Genomic DNA, 15600 nt, shown 5'->3' with positions numbered 1-15600 from the left:
AAAAATTATTTGCACTCAATGTTTTTCCTATTTATGCATGCTGGAGAAATCTGACAAAAAACACCCCATTCTCTATAGCTTCCTGTTAGTTCATTAATTACAGGCTTCAGCTTCTTTCACATTTTGTTCTTGATTTCTTGTTTTGGTGCCCACTGCCTCCCGTTTTTTCTCAGAATAAAACATGTTCTGTCGTTTGACAGACTGAAATCTAGAAGTACTCTTAAAAGATCCTTAAAAGACTTTGCTTACCTAATTCTTAATTTCTGATAGTAGTACCTGCCACTAAGAAAAATGGGGATGTTTAATTATTGATATGATTTAAAATGGAAGATGTTTCACCACTGTACTCTGTTCTAGCAAACTTATGATTTTTTTGGGAGTGGGGAATAATTTTACAAGTCTTAAAAATTGCTTTAAAAAAAAATTAGGCCACTAGATGGGGTACAAGTATCAATCAGTTTGTATTGGCCTGCAATAATCTGTACTGTAAAACTGTAGTTCTAAAGAGCCTTACTGCCTATCAGATAGGAGCTTGACGTCAACTATATGTGTATGTATTAAATAAATATTTATTTCTCAGCAGGTCCTGACAATAGTCCACCAAAACATTCAGTTAATAGTGAAAGCCATTCATCTAGAAGGAGGAATCGACACTCCAAATCAAAAGTATCGAATGGAATTGGCAAGAAATAAGAATGGTATCTAAAGACATCCTACAGTGTGACCAGAAGTGACAAAGAAGATCAGACCTGGCTCTGTATTATCAAATGGAAGATTGATTTTTAAATTTAAGTTTAGAAAAGGAGGTGTTGAAGAGAAGGATGATGAAGATGGAACCACCAGTGTAGTGCAGATCATTGCCTGATGACACTTGCCATTCACTGATGTAAATCTAGTTTCTTCAGCATGTGGCACCAAAAGTTCACAAAGGGTATACTGGAAAAAAATGTCATTTTGTCATAGCAGGTACTCCCTGTTTTGTGTTCAGGTGTTGCAAGGTCATTTTTAATATCTTAGTCAAGGACTTAAACCCAAAGGTTAGTAAAATGATAGTCAGTTGGCATAGCTGATTGGACTATTTTGTGGTTTGGTTTATTGTGTTGCAACCCTTTGACTAAAAGCAACTCTTCCCTTCTTTCTCAGTCTCACAACAAATCTTTCCCATGCAAGTGTTAATAAGGATTTAAAAATTTCATATTGCTTACTTTAGTTTAAAGGCTCATTATGCCTTATGTCAGGGTTTTACCAGTAAGGAAATGGGTCCAGGTTTCTTGTAAAGGATGTGAAATTGATCTTCAAACGCAGAGTTTTTTTAGTTCTACATTGTCCTCCTGCTTGAGCCCTACACATTCGAAGTTTTTAAAATACATATATATAAATATCTGCTTCATAGTAGAAAGCTGTGCCTCCTGTCCTTAGTGACAGAGGTCGTGTCATGTCATTGTTTTTCCTCCTCTATTGTAGTATGTTTTGCATTTTCAAGTGCAAATTTGTCTTTTTTTCATCTGTGCCACATTGTGTACAATGTTTCTTCCTACTTCCTTCTGTTTCTTCCGTCCTAGCTGGACTCAGAAATCCTATTGTCTTCAGACTGATACCAGAAACTGCTTTGAAAGCTCAGATGCCCTACTGAGCTTGGTGATAAGGCAGTTTTTTGCTGAAGCCAAGTTGCTTACTATCTCCATGAACATAATTATTTGTGAAGACTTGCTGTAGTCTGTGGTGTCTGAGAGGCAGCATGATGTCACTGTGATAGACCCCATTGCTTTGGTGTTTCCTATCATGCATCAGATACTCAACAGCAAAGTCACTCTTTCTTGCAGGTTTGGGGTTTTTTTGAGAGGTGTGATTTACTTTTTGTCTGGATGTTCTTTTGGATTTTTTTAATGTATTCATTGTGACATCTAGCAAAGTGGATAATTCTCCAGCAGTGAATGTAATTATTAAGTCAAGAGGTAAGCAATCATGAGCAATCAGTTTCTGTATTAAGTTATCAAAATGTTTCAGTGCCAATTAAATTGTGGGATTCAAGGCATTCAGAGGAGTAGCTAGCTTAAGCGAGGATAAGTAATACCCATTAGTTACATAGTCTTTATGATAAAATGGGATTTCCTTTTTCTTTGACTAATGTTACTGTGATTTGCCACAGGCTAGGTACTAAATCAAAAATGCAGCAGAGGCTTTATGCAAGTGTATGATACTGTAAATAGAAGAAAGTATCCTGTGTAATCCATCAATTCCTATGTGCCACAGATTATCAATGTTTTCAATGCACTTAAGTGTTGCTGCTGAGCTCCTCAGAGGCCTTTAATTTCCTACACTGCTTTTCAATCAGACATGGAGTGTACAACTTGGAAAGTAATGTAGTAGAAGCTGCTATATCATCATTGCTGCAGTGACATTTAATGTTACATGAAAAAAAAATGTTAGGAAAACTTTCAGGCTCTCCTACAACTACTTGGTTTTCATTCATACTATAGCAATTCCATATATTGCCTTTGTATTTGTAATGTACTACATATTGATGAATGTATTTGTAGATTTCGTTGGATACTGACTTGTTACTTCTTTTATTTCCTTGGTTAAAAACTCAGTCTGTGTAAGACTGAAGAATGGCATTGTAAATTTTCTATTGATTCAATACCAAAGCAAGAGATTTGAAATCTAATGGTTTAGTTATTTTAAGTACTGTGGTTTTCCAGTGTGAGAGCCTATTTTGTACTTGGAAGGGGTTTACACACCAACTATGTATACAAAGCTTACATATGTAAACAGATGCTGAAGTACAACATCTACCTGCCTGTGGGGACAAGCACACATTTTGTAAATGCAGACCTGGTGCTCACATTGCTGAACTGCACCCTAAAAATATTGGAAAGAGAAATATTGAAGTGTCATCTTGTTGGAAGCTGACTTCTGTAAACTATGACAACAGCTTGGCCTTGTAGAAATGTTGTTTGACAACACATTTAAATTATTTCCAATTAAGTCTTTTTACTTTAAATTTTTGTGTTTGGTTTTTTTTTGTTGTTGTCATGTGGTGTTTGGTTTAGGGGGGGCTTGGGAGGGTGTTGATTTGGGGTTTTTTTTGTTTGTTTATTTGTTTTGAGGGTTTGGTTTTATGTTTTGGTTTTTTTTTTTTTTTTTGCTTGGGTTTGTTGGGTTTTTTCCCTTTCTTTAAAAGAGAGATAGCTAGGGAGAAGGGAAACTTAAGTAAACTGATTGAGTGCCGTTTGGTAAATGGCACTTTGTCTCTAGCAGTAGCTCTGGCTGGAATTTGCATGTGTTCTCATGAGTCCTCTACTGACTGACAACTGTTATTTTCAGCCCATCACTTTGGATATGAGCTTTGCACTGGAAGGCGTTGGAAAGGTGCTTTTGATCACTGCTGTATAATTAATGATCTCAGTTTTATCAATTACCGTGCTGTTGCTGATTTCTGTATGTGTGTAACTCCCATAATGACAAATCACTGAGCTGTTTAACAACAAGCATCCATGTGTGAATTCTGCTGCTTGAAGAGTGTTTTGTAACAGTCATGGATGCGCTGTCCTGTTTTTAACTACTTGTTCTGTCACAGCTTCTCATTCCTACTTTCCTGCTTCTGATGTTCTTTCCTTTCTCTGTCCTCCAGTGATCTCTCATGCTGCTGTGGAGAGATTGGAATTGGCCCTCCAGAGGCTGTCCATCAATGTCAGTCATTGAAGGGAGGCTAATTTGAGGCAGCATGGTGTAAGCAGGAGGTAGTAGCAAGAACTTTAAGTAGTAGATTAAATAAAAATTGAGAGTTTTAAAATAGAGGTTTACAATGAATCAAAGCTTGTGTTGAGTACTGAATTCCAGTATTAAGGTTGCTGCATAGATCATACACCACATCTAATTAAATATTTTGAGCATGGTTTAGACCAGTTCTTTTGTTACTCTTCTGTGAAGATCATCACTTGATATTCCAACTGATAAAACTTTAATTTTTTTACTTTGTTATCACAAGAGGACGCAGATGTTACCACATATTTAATAATTTTTGAATAGAATTGCTCTGTATTGATTGCAAAGTATTGTATTTTGCAATAACTGAGTAAATCAACCATAAGTGTCACCATAAGTGTGTTTGTCTGTACCTGTAAGGCATAGGAAATGATGATATACTGCCTTTAGAAGCTATTATGTTGTAAATGAATTTTGACAAATGCAGTGGTTCCTAAGCAGCCTACAGTGCACTCTAAGGTTTTTCTGTAATTTATTATTTTGAAGCAGCAGATCTGATAACAAGAACAGTTACATTACCCCTTCTGAAGTTTTTCTACTGTACCAGATAAGTTGTTGTCTTGCTTGTTCTTTTCGGGTTTTATTTATTACTGGATGGGAGAGCTGAGTTGCAAGATGGTCCCATGACAGACCTTCAAAGAAGAAAGGAGGCCTCCTGTACAAGGACTGTAGGACTGGCTGTCAGCAAGTAAACAGCCAGCGTAAAGGTGCTACTGAGTGTCTACAACACTTTGCTTTAGCTTCCACTGCTGACACCTCCCACAACAGCAGTTCCTGGTTCTGTTATACCTAAAACCTATTGTGAGCTGTTGATTGCTCTTCAGAGCCAGGTGTGTAGTTTGTAAAGCAGCACAGCTTTCCTTTTCTTCTTCAGTTCCTTCTCTACACAGACATTGAATACTGGGACTTTCTGATTTGCTGGGAAGGGCTTTCCTTCAACATGACTTATCTTTTTGAATTCTGTTTTACAGAGGCCATACATTCTGAGGTTGTAGTAAAGTTAAGGATAGCCTAACTTAAGGAATTAAGCTTGTTCATAGTCTGGGAAGAACACCTGAAAGTCAGGTGTTCAGTTTGAAAACCTCTTTTGCAGGGTGGCAAAATAATTGATTAAAAAATTTATAGGAGCCACCTCTCTCAGACACTGCTTACTACATTAGAGAAGGGGAGGGTGCTTATATTTTCATTCTTCATTCAATGCTTCATGCATTCTTCAAAGCATTAAAAATACTGGGGAAAAATTGGAACAGGGAAGAAACTTTGTGTAAGAAGCAACACTTCAAAAATGTACTCCTTTATAAGCATGGAGCTCTGCTACATTTGAAGGATCAATCCTTGGTTTATGTCTTGTTGAGGGTGGAGCTTTATCAGCAGTGTCAGATGGGCCTAGTGCCTTCGTTTGTGCTCAGTCACAACTGTGGCACAACTTGCACACTATTAAGATCATATGATTTGGCCCAGACTAGAAGCTGGAGCCAAAAGCTGGCATCTTGATTGAAATAGGTGTTGGTGTGCCTACTTTAGTGTCTGAGTGCTCTCATTTAGCTACCTCATGTTACTGTATGCATGGGCCTAAGCACTACTCTCCTGAGCCACCTGTTCCTTCTGGTATAGGCAGGAGCAATCTAAGGAACACACAGTTAGGTTTAACCAGAGGTTTCTGAGCTGATTTTACTTACTGTGTGCTCAAAATACCTCCTGCAGTACAATAAGTGGCTCCCATTGTCTGCAGATGTGATCTGCCTTCTTATCCACACTACAGTTTTGTTCTGTGGAGCCATGGCAGACCCTGGTCCTAATTCAGCAAATTAAGGTAGTTCCCTAAAGGTGCAGTTTCCCAGTTGAGTGGAAATGTGGTTTGGACAAGCACCCTGCCCACGTTACTCACTTTTGCTTTAGCGTGGCTGGTCAGGAATTGGGCACTTACATATTACTCAAAGAAAGTAGGACTAGGAAACCATAAGCTCTTCATATAGTGGGCTGAAAAATACAAGGACAACCAGACTCCTGGCTTATGCCCAGCAGGGTACACGGTCTGTTATCTCTATGCCTGCTCACTCATCTGTCAGTGCTGTGGCTGCAGGTGCACCTCAGGTGCCTTCCCCTGTGCTGCTTCCGTTTGTATAAGCCTGCTGATAGTCAGGCTCTGCTACTTCCAGCTTTTTTTGGACTAAGTGATACACCTTTCAGACATGTCAGCACAGCTGGGGCCAGAGGGCATACCATTGGCAGTGTGAAGATAGTAAGTAGGCTTTCAGGCTTGCTCACATTTTATATTGTACCAATGACGCCACTAACCTGCCTGTACGTGAGAGCTGTATTCATAAACCATGAGGGTGGCTCTAGGAACCCAGTTTGGGTCTGGAGAAAGTACTTTGGTTTGGTTAGGTTGTGGATGATTCTAGATCTGCTGTTGCTTTTTGCACTTATGCTATCCATCTGAAGAACATCACAGAGAGTAGATCCTGCATAAGTCTTCTGTTGTATGTTTGTGACCTCTCTGTTCACTTTGGACAGCTGCTCAGCAAAACTTACCAAATTCCTTTGTACTCTGAGTCCAAGTCGTTATTATCTCAAAGGACTTTGGAAATTTGGGGTGATCATTTTTATTTCCAGATCCTTCCTGTGTCTTTAATTTGGACTTCCGTTTTCATCATTTCTCAGTGAAAGACAAGAATTGGTCTCTCATGCTTGGATATTGTTTTTCTTACAAAGGAGCAGTCTTACCCTCAACAGTATAAATTGTATTATGGTAAGACCAAGTGAGTTTTTACTTCAATGCTGAAAAAAAAAGCAAGTGTGGGAAAGAATGTAAATTATAAACACTGAATTCCTATAATCAGCAACAGTGTGAGTGCCAGAGTATACTGAGGATACACATGGGTTCAATTTTCATCGTTTTTGAGGGTCTCAGTTTTCAGATGATCATGAAATAACTGGATGGCTTATTTAATGTTTTTAGAGTAGGGGAATTCACAGCAGCAGCATTCCTGTGGCTGTGATCCAAAGGCTGTTCTACAACAGCTGTACCCTCCAGTTCAGTATTTTACTGGTTCTTGCTCAGAAGACAATGCATAAAATAGTTGTGTGCATTTGTATATGTACATATAAATCTACCAGATGACCTTTCTCATCAAAATGCTCAGAGCCTGGTTCAGTATAGTCTCTGTGACAATGACTACAGCACAACTGAGCATTTGGAAGAATCCAAGTCTGTCCGTACCCCTGGAAGGTCCAGGAGGAGTAGGCATTAATCTCAGTTGCAGCCCCTAGGTGATGCTGTAACACACACAAAAAATGTGACCTGGATTTTCAAATGTTGCTTCTAATTTTGGGCTACTGGCCTTAGCCACTCGGCTCGGTTTTAAAGATTTCATAACTCCAGTTGACTTTAATTACAAGTGCCATGTGCACAGTCCTGCAAAGTGCCCATGTTGTCAAACTTGCTACAGAATAACCAAAGCAAAATAAAATCAAATTAGTAGCTTTGAGAAGACTTTTATTTAAAGCATTAAATGACAGCTCTAGTCTTTGGAGAGCAAGAGCAATAGGCTTCTGTTCTGGTTTCCACCATACACAGACTACCAATTTCTTGTCTCAGTACCTTCCTGATTTGAAGAGAGCCCTGCTGCCTCCTGAGGATCTTTAGGATGAAGCTCTGGGCAGGGTTCTTATGGCTTTCCTCCTATTCCCACTGGCCTTTGTGTGGGGCACTGGGAGGGATAGGATGACTGCTGTTTGAAAAGGTGGTTTGGTTTTTGCTCCCAGGAGCTCAGCTGAACCAGGACTTGATCTTCAGTGCTGCCCATTCCCTTAAATTTATAGCTGTAGCCATGAAGTTGTGATTGTATCTCCTTGCTCAGATGAGCCTGTCCCTCATCCCTGCCAATCTGCTTGGGACAGGGAAGCCACTGGGTGCAGAATGTTATTGCTTCATGTGTTTATGTGGCTTAGAGTTTTGGATGACTCAGAGTATTTATCAGCGAGCATTCAGAACTTCATACCATCTGCAAAAAATTCCCATTTCTCCTTTAAGTGTCATTTTTTCTAAAGATTTGGAAAATCCTTCTGGTCACAAACCCCCCAACAAGGCACCCAACTTGTACCAATTACTACAACTTCTATTAATGCTAAGATGGCTATTGGAGAAAAAAATCATTTAACTTATATGGTCAGCTGGAAGAAGAAATTGCAGCCATCATTCCTTGCAGGAGGAAACAGTATCCTTGCTCTTCTCAATCTGGTTCTGCATAGGGTAGCCACTAATACAAGTAAGCCTGTATTGTTTTTTGTTGTAGCCTGACTTCAGTACTTAATGGAGAGGAAAAATAATACAGTGAAAAATATTGCTAAGAGTCATATTTTTCCATTAATCAAATAAATAACCTGGAAGAAAACCAAGACCTTTTATTACATTAGCTGAGACATTTAGGGTTGTGTTTTTTTCTTATTTATGTGCTGTAAGGGTTGTAGGTGATGCAAAATGCTGCTTATAACTTTTTAAATACTATTATTTCTGCCCTTTTGCTGACTTTGCCATATTTGGCTCCCAAATCCACATCTATGCATTCCATTTGCCCACATTTAAAATGCATCTGGAATAGCAGGACAGAGGTTGGGGTGGAGAAACCAGATAGAGCTGAATTGCAATTTCCTGGTGACATGTTGTCTAAACATCCCAAAATATCTCTCAGGGTGAAATGTTCCACTTGGTGACTTTGGATTTCAGCAGCACACGCTGTTCATTCAGTCCCAGTGCTTCTCACAGGGATGGTAACATGATTACCAGTAATGATCTTTCATGCTGTAGCTTTTTTTCTTGTACCACTTCCATGTTGAAGAAATTTCTTTGGAACAATGCATAGGTCATTGCAAACTTGATGGGGGGAGTGGCCAGTAAGTTAACGTTAAAGAATAGAAATGGGGACAAAGGGGAAGTCACTTGTCTACATTTCCTCAGGAAGCTGAAGACAAAGAGAAGAGTAAAATCCCAGACCTTTGGGTTCCATGCTGTTACCTGAAAATTACCATGGGACTTCCTAAAAAAGAGCTTGTGTAGTAAATCCAAGAATGTTACCCACATCTCTTAGTCCTTAAAAATGAAAATAAATGTAAGATGGAACAGGAGCAGCAAGATGATACACCCTCCATTCTTATATTCTGATATTAATTTTGTTTCACTGGCTTACTTCAATTTACTTACCTTTTCCAGTGAGCTTTCACTCACTGGAACCAATACCTTGGCTGTTGATGTAAAATTAAGGTTTGCTAAAGATGGATCAACACACATAGGGCAAAGTAGAAGATCTTGCACACAGACTGGGAGAACACATTGACAGCAGCCCTGTGGAGGAGGACTTGGGGATTCTGGTGGATGAAAAACTGGCCGTGACCCAAAAATGTGCGCTCGCAGCCCAGCAAGCCAAATGTGTCCTGGGCTGCATCCAAAGCATTGTGGGCAGCAGGGCCAGGGTGAGCATTCTGCCTCTCTGCTCTGCCCTGCCTCTACACCTGCAGTGCTGTGTGCAGTTCTTGGATGGACACCTCCAGAGAAACCTGTTTGCTGTGGGTTTTTTGCCCAGGCATGCAATGCCTTTCTGCATGAAGAAACTAATTTGTAAAAGTGGATGATTTGGTAAAGGCCTGCCACTAACACCAGGACCTTAAGGCCCTCTTGGTTTTGCATTTATTGTAATTGCTGAATGAGCTGATCTTTTCATCAGAATGTTTTCCCTGTTTTCTTATAGCATTAAAGAGAAGATGACCCAAGTGTCCTTGTACCAGGTTCAAAAGTTTCAATTTCTGCTTTTAAATACTGTTCTTCAACCTGTCAGACCCTGGTGTTTGTTTCTGTCAGCCATGCTTTTCTGCCTTGACACATCAGAGATATTTCATTAAGGGCTAATTCATTTTAGAACTTGATAGCAGCCATTTTAAAGTGAAAAGAAAAAGGAACTGAAATAAAGCCTTTGTTTCTGAGCTGGGTTCCTGGCTCATCTCTATCCTTCCACCTAATATAGTCCCACAAATCTTCAGCTTTGAGCAGGTGACAGATGTGTCCTGGTGACAGCCTGGATCAGCCTGTTCTGCTCCCCTAGCTGTTGTGTCATGTTTGCAACAGAGTCTCATCCAGGGAGGTGCAGCCACCAGTGACCAACGTGGGAAATCAGCGAGACGAGTCTCCATTTGGTTAAACTCAGGTATCCATTTATTGGGGTGTCACCAACACAGGATTTAACCCACCATAAACCAGAGACAAAGAACTAAGAACAAGGGCAGGGTGGTGGGTTTTACGGGGTGGAGCAAGGGTGGAGTTTTGGGTCTGGGTCCAACAGGGACACAGCAAAGAAGTCTCAGGGGCACAAACCAATAGGATTACAATAGGAGGGGCTATTAAAATAAATGCAGCAGAATATAAGGAATAGCAACACAAGAAGGGTAGAACATTCTGGTGATACTGATAAAGTATTCTGTTACTTTATAAGGGATTTGGTGGTGGAGTAACTCTTCCCAGGCTTATAGGGCACATCCCCCAAGGCAGAGGGGCAGAATCCACTCTTCCTGGGACTTAAAGCCATGCCCCTCACCTTAACACTGCCTGTCTAAAATCAAATCCCTGCCTCTTTGGGCAGGGGCACTCCACACCTAACAACGACTTTTCACTCCTTCAGCAGCCATGTCACCTTCTGTCATGCAGTAGTCAGCCGCTCCCAGCAGCAGGATGTGTTGCTTGGATTCATCTCCACTTAAGACAATTAACAGAAGAGCCTTAATTAGGTGCAGAGTCCCCACTGACCTTGCCAGTCAAGAATATTCTATAGGTACCTTCAAAGAGCAAGGGAGGTTGTAGATGGTTTAATCATTCTCTGGAGTTGCAGGTGACCTCCAAAGGAGCCTTCAGTGCTGACAGCAGGCATGTAGCTACACCAGCCTTCACGTTGCATCACCTCCTGCAAGTACCCAAATTAGGAGGGATGAGTCCAGGTACATGCTCCCGGTGCTCCATTGATTTGAGGCATCCATCTCTTTTCCCCATTGGTCCTCACAGCATGATGCTGTTTTCTAGATGCAGGAATACCGTACTTCAGCAATGAAGATAATTCCACCTGATGGGAATTACACATCACCCCCTTCCCGATGTGGGGCTTTTGGGATGATGCTGATACTCTGAGCCAAATACAGTATAAAAAAGGAAACTAAGGGTTCCTTGCTGGAATGACATTCACCTGCTTTCTTACAGGACCTGCTAAATTTGAGGCGGTATTCCTACTAGTGTGATAAGCAATATTCAGCATGGCAAAAGATAAGAAACAAAGGTTTTTTTCTTTCTGCTGTCAACTCTCCCAAGCTGTAACTCATCTTCTCCAACTTCCTTCAGCTGTTAGAAGAGGGTTAAACAACCTCACTAGGAAGCAGAGAACTTTATCATAGCTAAAGAGGATTAACGCATGCATAATCCCCTTACAAAGCCACTTGCTTCCAATTCCAGTGTGTAAAAATAAAAAAAGGATTGGATCAATGTTATTTTTCTTATATCTAATTCAAGAACAATAGAGCACATTAAGTAATTAAAATGTTCACCTGTAAGGTGCTTAAAAGCAAGGCTGCTGGCAGATATATAATTAGCTCCAGTTAGCTGCTTGCTTGTTTACTTCCGTTAATTTACCCAGAGTGAGGTCTTTGGGCTTGGAGCTTTATTTAGAAAACATTTTACTATTGCATGAAGCAGTGTTGTGGATAGGCAGGGACCAAAGATAGAAAAACAGAAATTAGATAATTTTCTGAGCCAACATTCATGCCAGTGTAGGATATTTCAGGTTCTCTGCTTCATGCCATCTTCAGTTACTGGCAATTTATCTTTTGTCACAACTACAGTTCTTAATAGAAATTGGGAACTGTATTCTTAGTAGAACTTAATAGAAATTGGGTAAAATCTCCCCAAATGTTACTAATTTTCTTGTGTTGTCTTTCTTCTGCAGAGGACCCAGTCTATTCTGCCAGTCTCTGCACATGACATGAAAAACAGTGGGCTTTCCACTTTCTTTAAAGGAAGGATGACTTAGAAAGACGCAGAGCTATGCATTCCCAGACCATGACAGCATTCTGAAAACAAGGGACTGCTATCTGTACCATTTTCGTGGATGCATGTGAAGGGGTGAAGAGCAGGATTTTTGTCTGGTTTCCCATGCCATCTCTGCCAGACTCCTGATTGCCCAAAAGCCAGGGGCTGTGCACTGGACAGACAGACAGACAGTGACCTAGGTGGATGGAATGGGAGAGGAGAGAATGGTAGGCTGCAGTTAACAACTCTCTTGCCATGAGCTACAGGCATTGCTGCCCATGGGTCAGAATGAGTCATTCTGCATGGTTTTTATAAAATGTCTGGAAAAAATCTGGCAGCACTGTGAAAACAAACCTTGGGAATGATTTGCAGTTATTTGTTGTTTGTCAGTGTGAAGGGTTGACTGTGCAGAAGAGCCCACAAGCAGTGTTTGTGATCTGAGTAAGACATATGGGAGACTGGAATATAATGACTGACACCAGGGAGGAGGGGGAAATATTATTATACTGATGTTGTGCAAGCACTGTAGAGGAAGCCAGTCTTTAAAGTATGAAACCTCCAGCACTGGAAAAGATAAGCAGTGCCTGCAGAAATCAGCTTGTGAGATCTGTTTCTCTTGCTAAGCTGCCTTTGAAGATTGGGGGACTGTTTTGCTTTCAATACCCCCAGGGAAGTTTTCCCTCATTTCTAGTCTTGCCATTGATCTGAGCTACACTCCCAGATCTGTAGGTGTGTGTACTCCTGTGGCAGGCTATGATAAAGCCCAGTGGTTTTTTGAACAACATAAATGATTGTTCTTCACCTCCCTGTAGGTCTTGAGTTCAACGGCCACAGGAGACTGAGCCTGTCAGCAAATGAGCCCTTCAGGGCTTCTGCTTTCTTAGTGATGTGTTGGCTTCATGGCTCCTGACAAGTGCATCTCAATATAAAAATGTGCAAGCTGACTCTTCCCCCTCCCTTTTTCTTCTTACTGTGGAAAACTTTGCTTTGCTTTCCTGTATTTACTCTCTTGCTTAGGGATCAAGGACTAAATATGTGCCTGCCAGCTCCCCTGCTGAGTCCAGGGCTCCACCTTCCCTCCAGGGACTGCATGTACTGTAAGAAATTGGTTGATGTTGAAGTGGCCTTGGACAGACTAAAAATCTGGAGAAGCTCCTCCATCACAGAATCATAGAATATTCTGAGCTGGAAGTGACCCACAAGGATCATCCACTTCAGCTCTTAGGTGAATCACAGCCTATTTCAGCCTTTCCAGCTGTCAGCAAGCAGGAACCAGATGTGGACAGCTGCTGATCTAGGACAAGGCCACCAAAGCCAGGGGAGTTTTACCAAAGGTGAATCCATCCATCCATCCATCCATCCATCCATCCATCCATCCATCCATCCATCCATCCATCCATCCAAGTGAATTCTAAGGCCAAGTTACTCAGGTTATTTACATCCACAATTGACTAGCTTTGATTCAAAGGATGAACTAGAAGGTGTACTATCCTGAAGATGTTCTCTTTTAAACCTGTTTCTCACTGAGGGGCAGGGGGTGTGGAAGTTGCTTAATGCAAGGTTGTCATCTGGCACCTGTGACACTTGGCTGAAATCGCAGCTCAGTAGCTCCAGCATATCAGACCTACCAGCAGCTGCTGTCTTCCTGAGTGGGACCAGCCAGAGCCATGCCTGGAAAGCCTGGGACTTCCTGTCCTGCACTGCTTTGGAGCTTGCACACCCCCAGCACTGCAGGATGTCACAGCCCAGCTGCTGCTCCTGCTCTCAGCTGGCAGCCAGGCACATGTACAAAACCTTGAAACTCAACTCAGGCAACATGCATGGGTTGGAAAGAGGACAAATCCCAGATATATTGTTTTCCCTTTCTATCCCTTAGTCTTTCTTCTGGCAGCCCGTGTTTGACAGATAGTGCTAATCACAGTATGTCCTGAGTATCTCCAGATGATCTTTGACAAATGATGAAGAAAGTGGCAGAGCTTGACCCTCATCAAAGAGACCCCTGATCTCCTCTGGGCTTCCCCACGAGGGCATGGAGGCAGCAGGTGGCACGCTCGGCCACTGTCACATGCAGACATCCTCTCTCCAGCCTGGCACACACAGCTCCACATCAGCAATGGGGAGTCCTACCAGGGAGCCCCAAACCAGGCTTGAGTGAGAGGCTGCAGGAGTGAAACAGAGTCTTGTTGACCAAGCAACAGAGCTAGCTACCTCAGCGAGGGCAGAGGTGCTGTGAGTGCTAGAGCAGGCCAAGAAAACAGCCAGCTCCATCAGAAATGCCTGTGGGAACAGCTGGGTCAGAGCAGGGACTTGAAGCCCCATCTCTGGATGAGGAACTATAGACCCTGAGAGACTGACTTGGAAATGGGACAAAAGGTAGCAATTGTGTTTGCCTTGCCCTCTGACTTCACCCTTCCTGTTTCAGATGGGTCACCCTGACTTAATTTTCAGACATTTTCAGATTTCATGGAACCATGATATAGTCTGGATAAGTAAGAACACTGAGGGCTTTCCTGGTAGGTTTGCAAATGCATTTGGGCTTGGATTCAATAGGGTGGAAAAAGTCTTCAACTGTATTTCTTTCCCCTGGTCCTGGAGTATGGTATTTAATTTACAAATCTTTCATGCTGCTGGCAGGTTGCAGTTGTGTGACCAAAAGGGCCAGTACAGGAGTGCATGGGGCTGTGGCTGGAGAAATCTGATGTGGGGTTTTCCAGTTAAGCTAAATCTCTTCCTCCCCAGCAGGGTTAAAGTTAACTCAGCTGTGCAAACTCATTTATATTCAGCTGCACGTGGCTATAAATGGTACTTTTTGTTCCTGACAAATATGAATATAGTGTTTGCTCTTAAAATTCACCATTTCTCATGAAAAATCTTTCCCCCTTGCCATTTGTCTCCAAGATGTTGAATTTTACTTGGCAGATGGACAGTGCAGGAGGGTGGCCATGCTGCGTGGGAAAGAGTGACTGCCTGGGATATGGGGCATCCTCTTTTCTTCTGAGCTCTTGTGCAAGTTTTACTCATTTAATATGGTGAAATGCAGATGGCAAAAAAAAGTGTTCTTCCAAACTGTTGAGGACAAAGGGAAGACATTCTCCAGTGAGAGGATGGACAGAATAGTGGGTGATACAGTCCCTGACAGAAAATTTGTTTCATCTTATTTTCCAGCTTGGAGATTGGATTTAAATAAGGGAGCTGTCTGGACTCAGAGCTGTTATTCAAAGGTATAGTGTATTTTTTCAGCTGCCCTTTCTGTACTGCTCAGTCTGTATCCTGGCTCTAATGGCCTGGCACACAGACTTTCCTAACTAACTGGAAGAGAGCACACACATTCACATGACTGGTGGTTGTTACCAAAGAACATCCATCATGACCAGTATGTCACGGGACTCATTGTATAATTTTTGATATCATTAAGAGAGCCATATCAAACACATCTCTCAGTTACTCAGGCAATCTTGCCATTGCATAACAGAGCTAGCTGGAATGGGTCTGTCTCAGTCTGGAAGTTACTCAATGAAGAGTTTTTCAAGGATTTGAAAATTTAACTCTTAAAAGTTTCCCACTCTCAAAATCAGCAGGCTCTGGCATAGTTTTTTTCATTTTTTTCTGGAATTATCACCTCAATCCTTTAAAAACTGTAACATTATCTCTATAATGACAGTCAGACAAATGCATCTAAGAAATTTCTGCTTGAGCTTGAGAAATAATGGAAAAATTCTCCACATGAATATTTCATGTTGTAATGTCAGAAAATGCATATATATAGGTGT

The 15600-nt window shown here is 41.4% G+C and overlaps 1 protein-coding gene across 2 annotated transcripts in view; it reads left to right on the top strand.

Annotated features, from left to right (window-relative positions):
• Positions 1–3004, top strand: part of PTDSS1 (phosphatidylserine synthase 1) — a 28510-nt gene extending 25506 nt beyond the window's left edge. Inside the window, exon 13 of one of the 2 annotated variants that reach the window (XM_005517007.3) lies at positions 584–3004. In XM_005517007.3, coding sequence (XP_005517064.1) covers positions 584–693 — 110 coding nt within the window. In that variant the 3' untranslated portion in view covers positions 694–3004. Of the gene's footprint in view, positions 1–580 lie in introns of both variants that reach the window. The other variant, XM_005517006.3, reaches the window with a different exon arrangement.
• The last annotated feature ends 12596 nt before the right edge of the window (positions 3005–15600 follow it).

This window comes from Pseudopodoces humilis, chromosome 1 (assembly GCF_049639895.1).
Source record: "Pseudopodoces humilis isolate 2021_Gansu_Grassland_sample_001 chromosome 1, ASM4963989v1, whole genome shotgun sequence".
In the NCBI taxonomy this organism is placed as follows: Eukaryota; Metazoa; Chordata; class Aves; order Passeriformes; family Paridae; genus Pseudopodoces; species Pseudopodoces humilis.
Note: the sequence above shows the minus strand (reverse complement) of the source record. Positions and strands in the feature narration are given on the sequence as shown.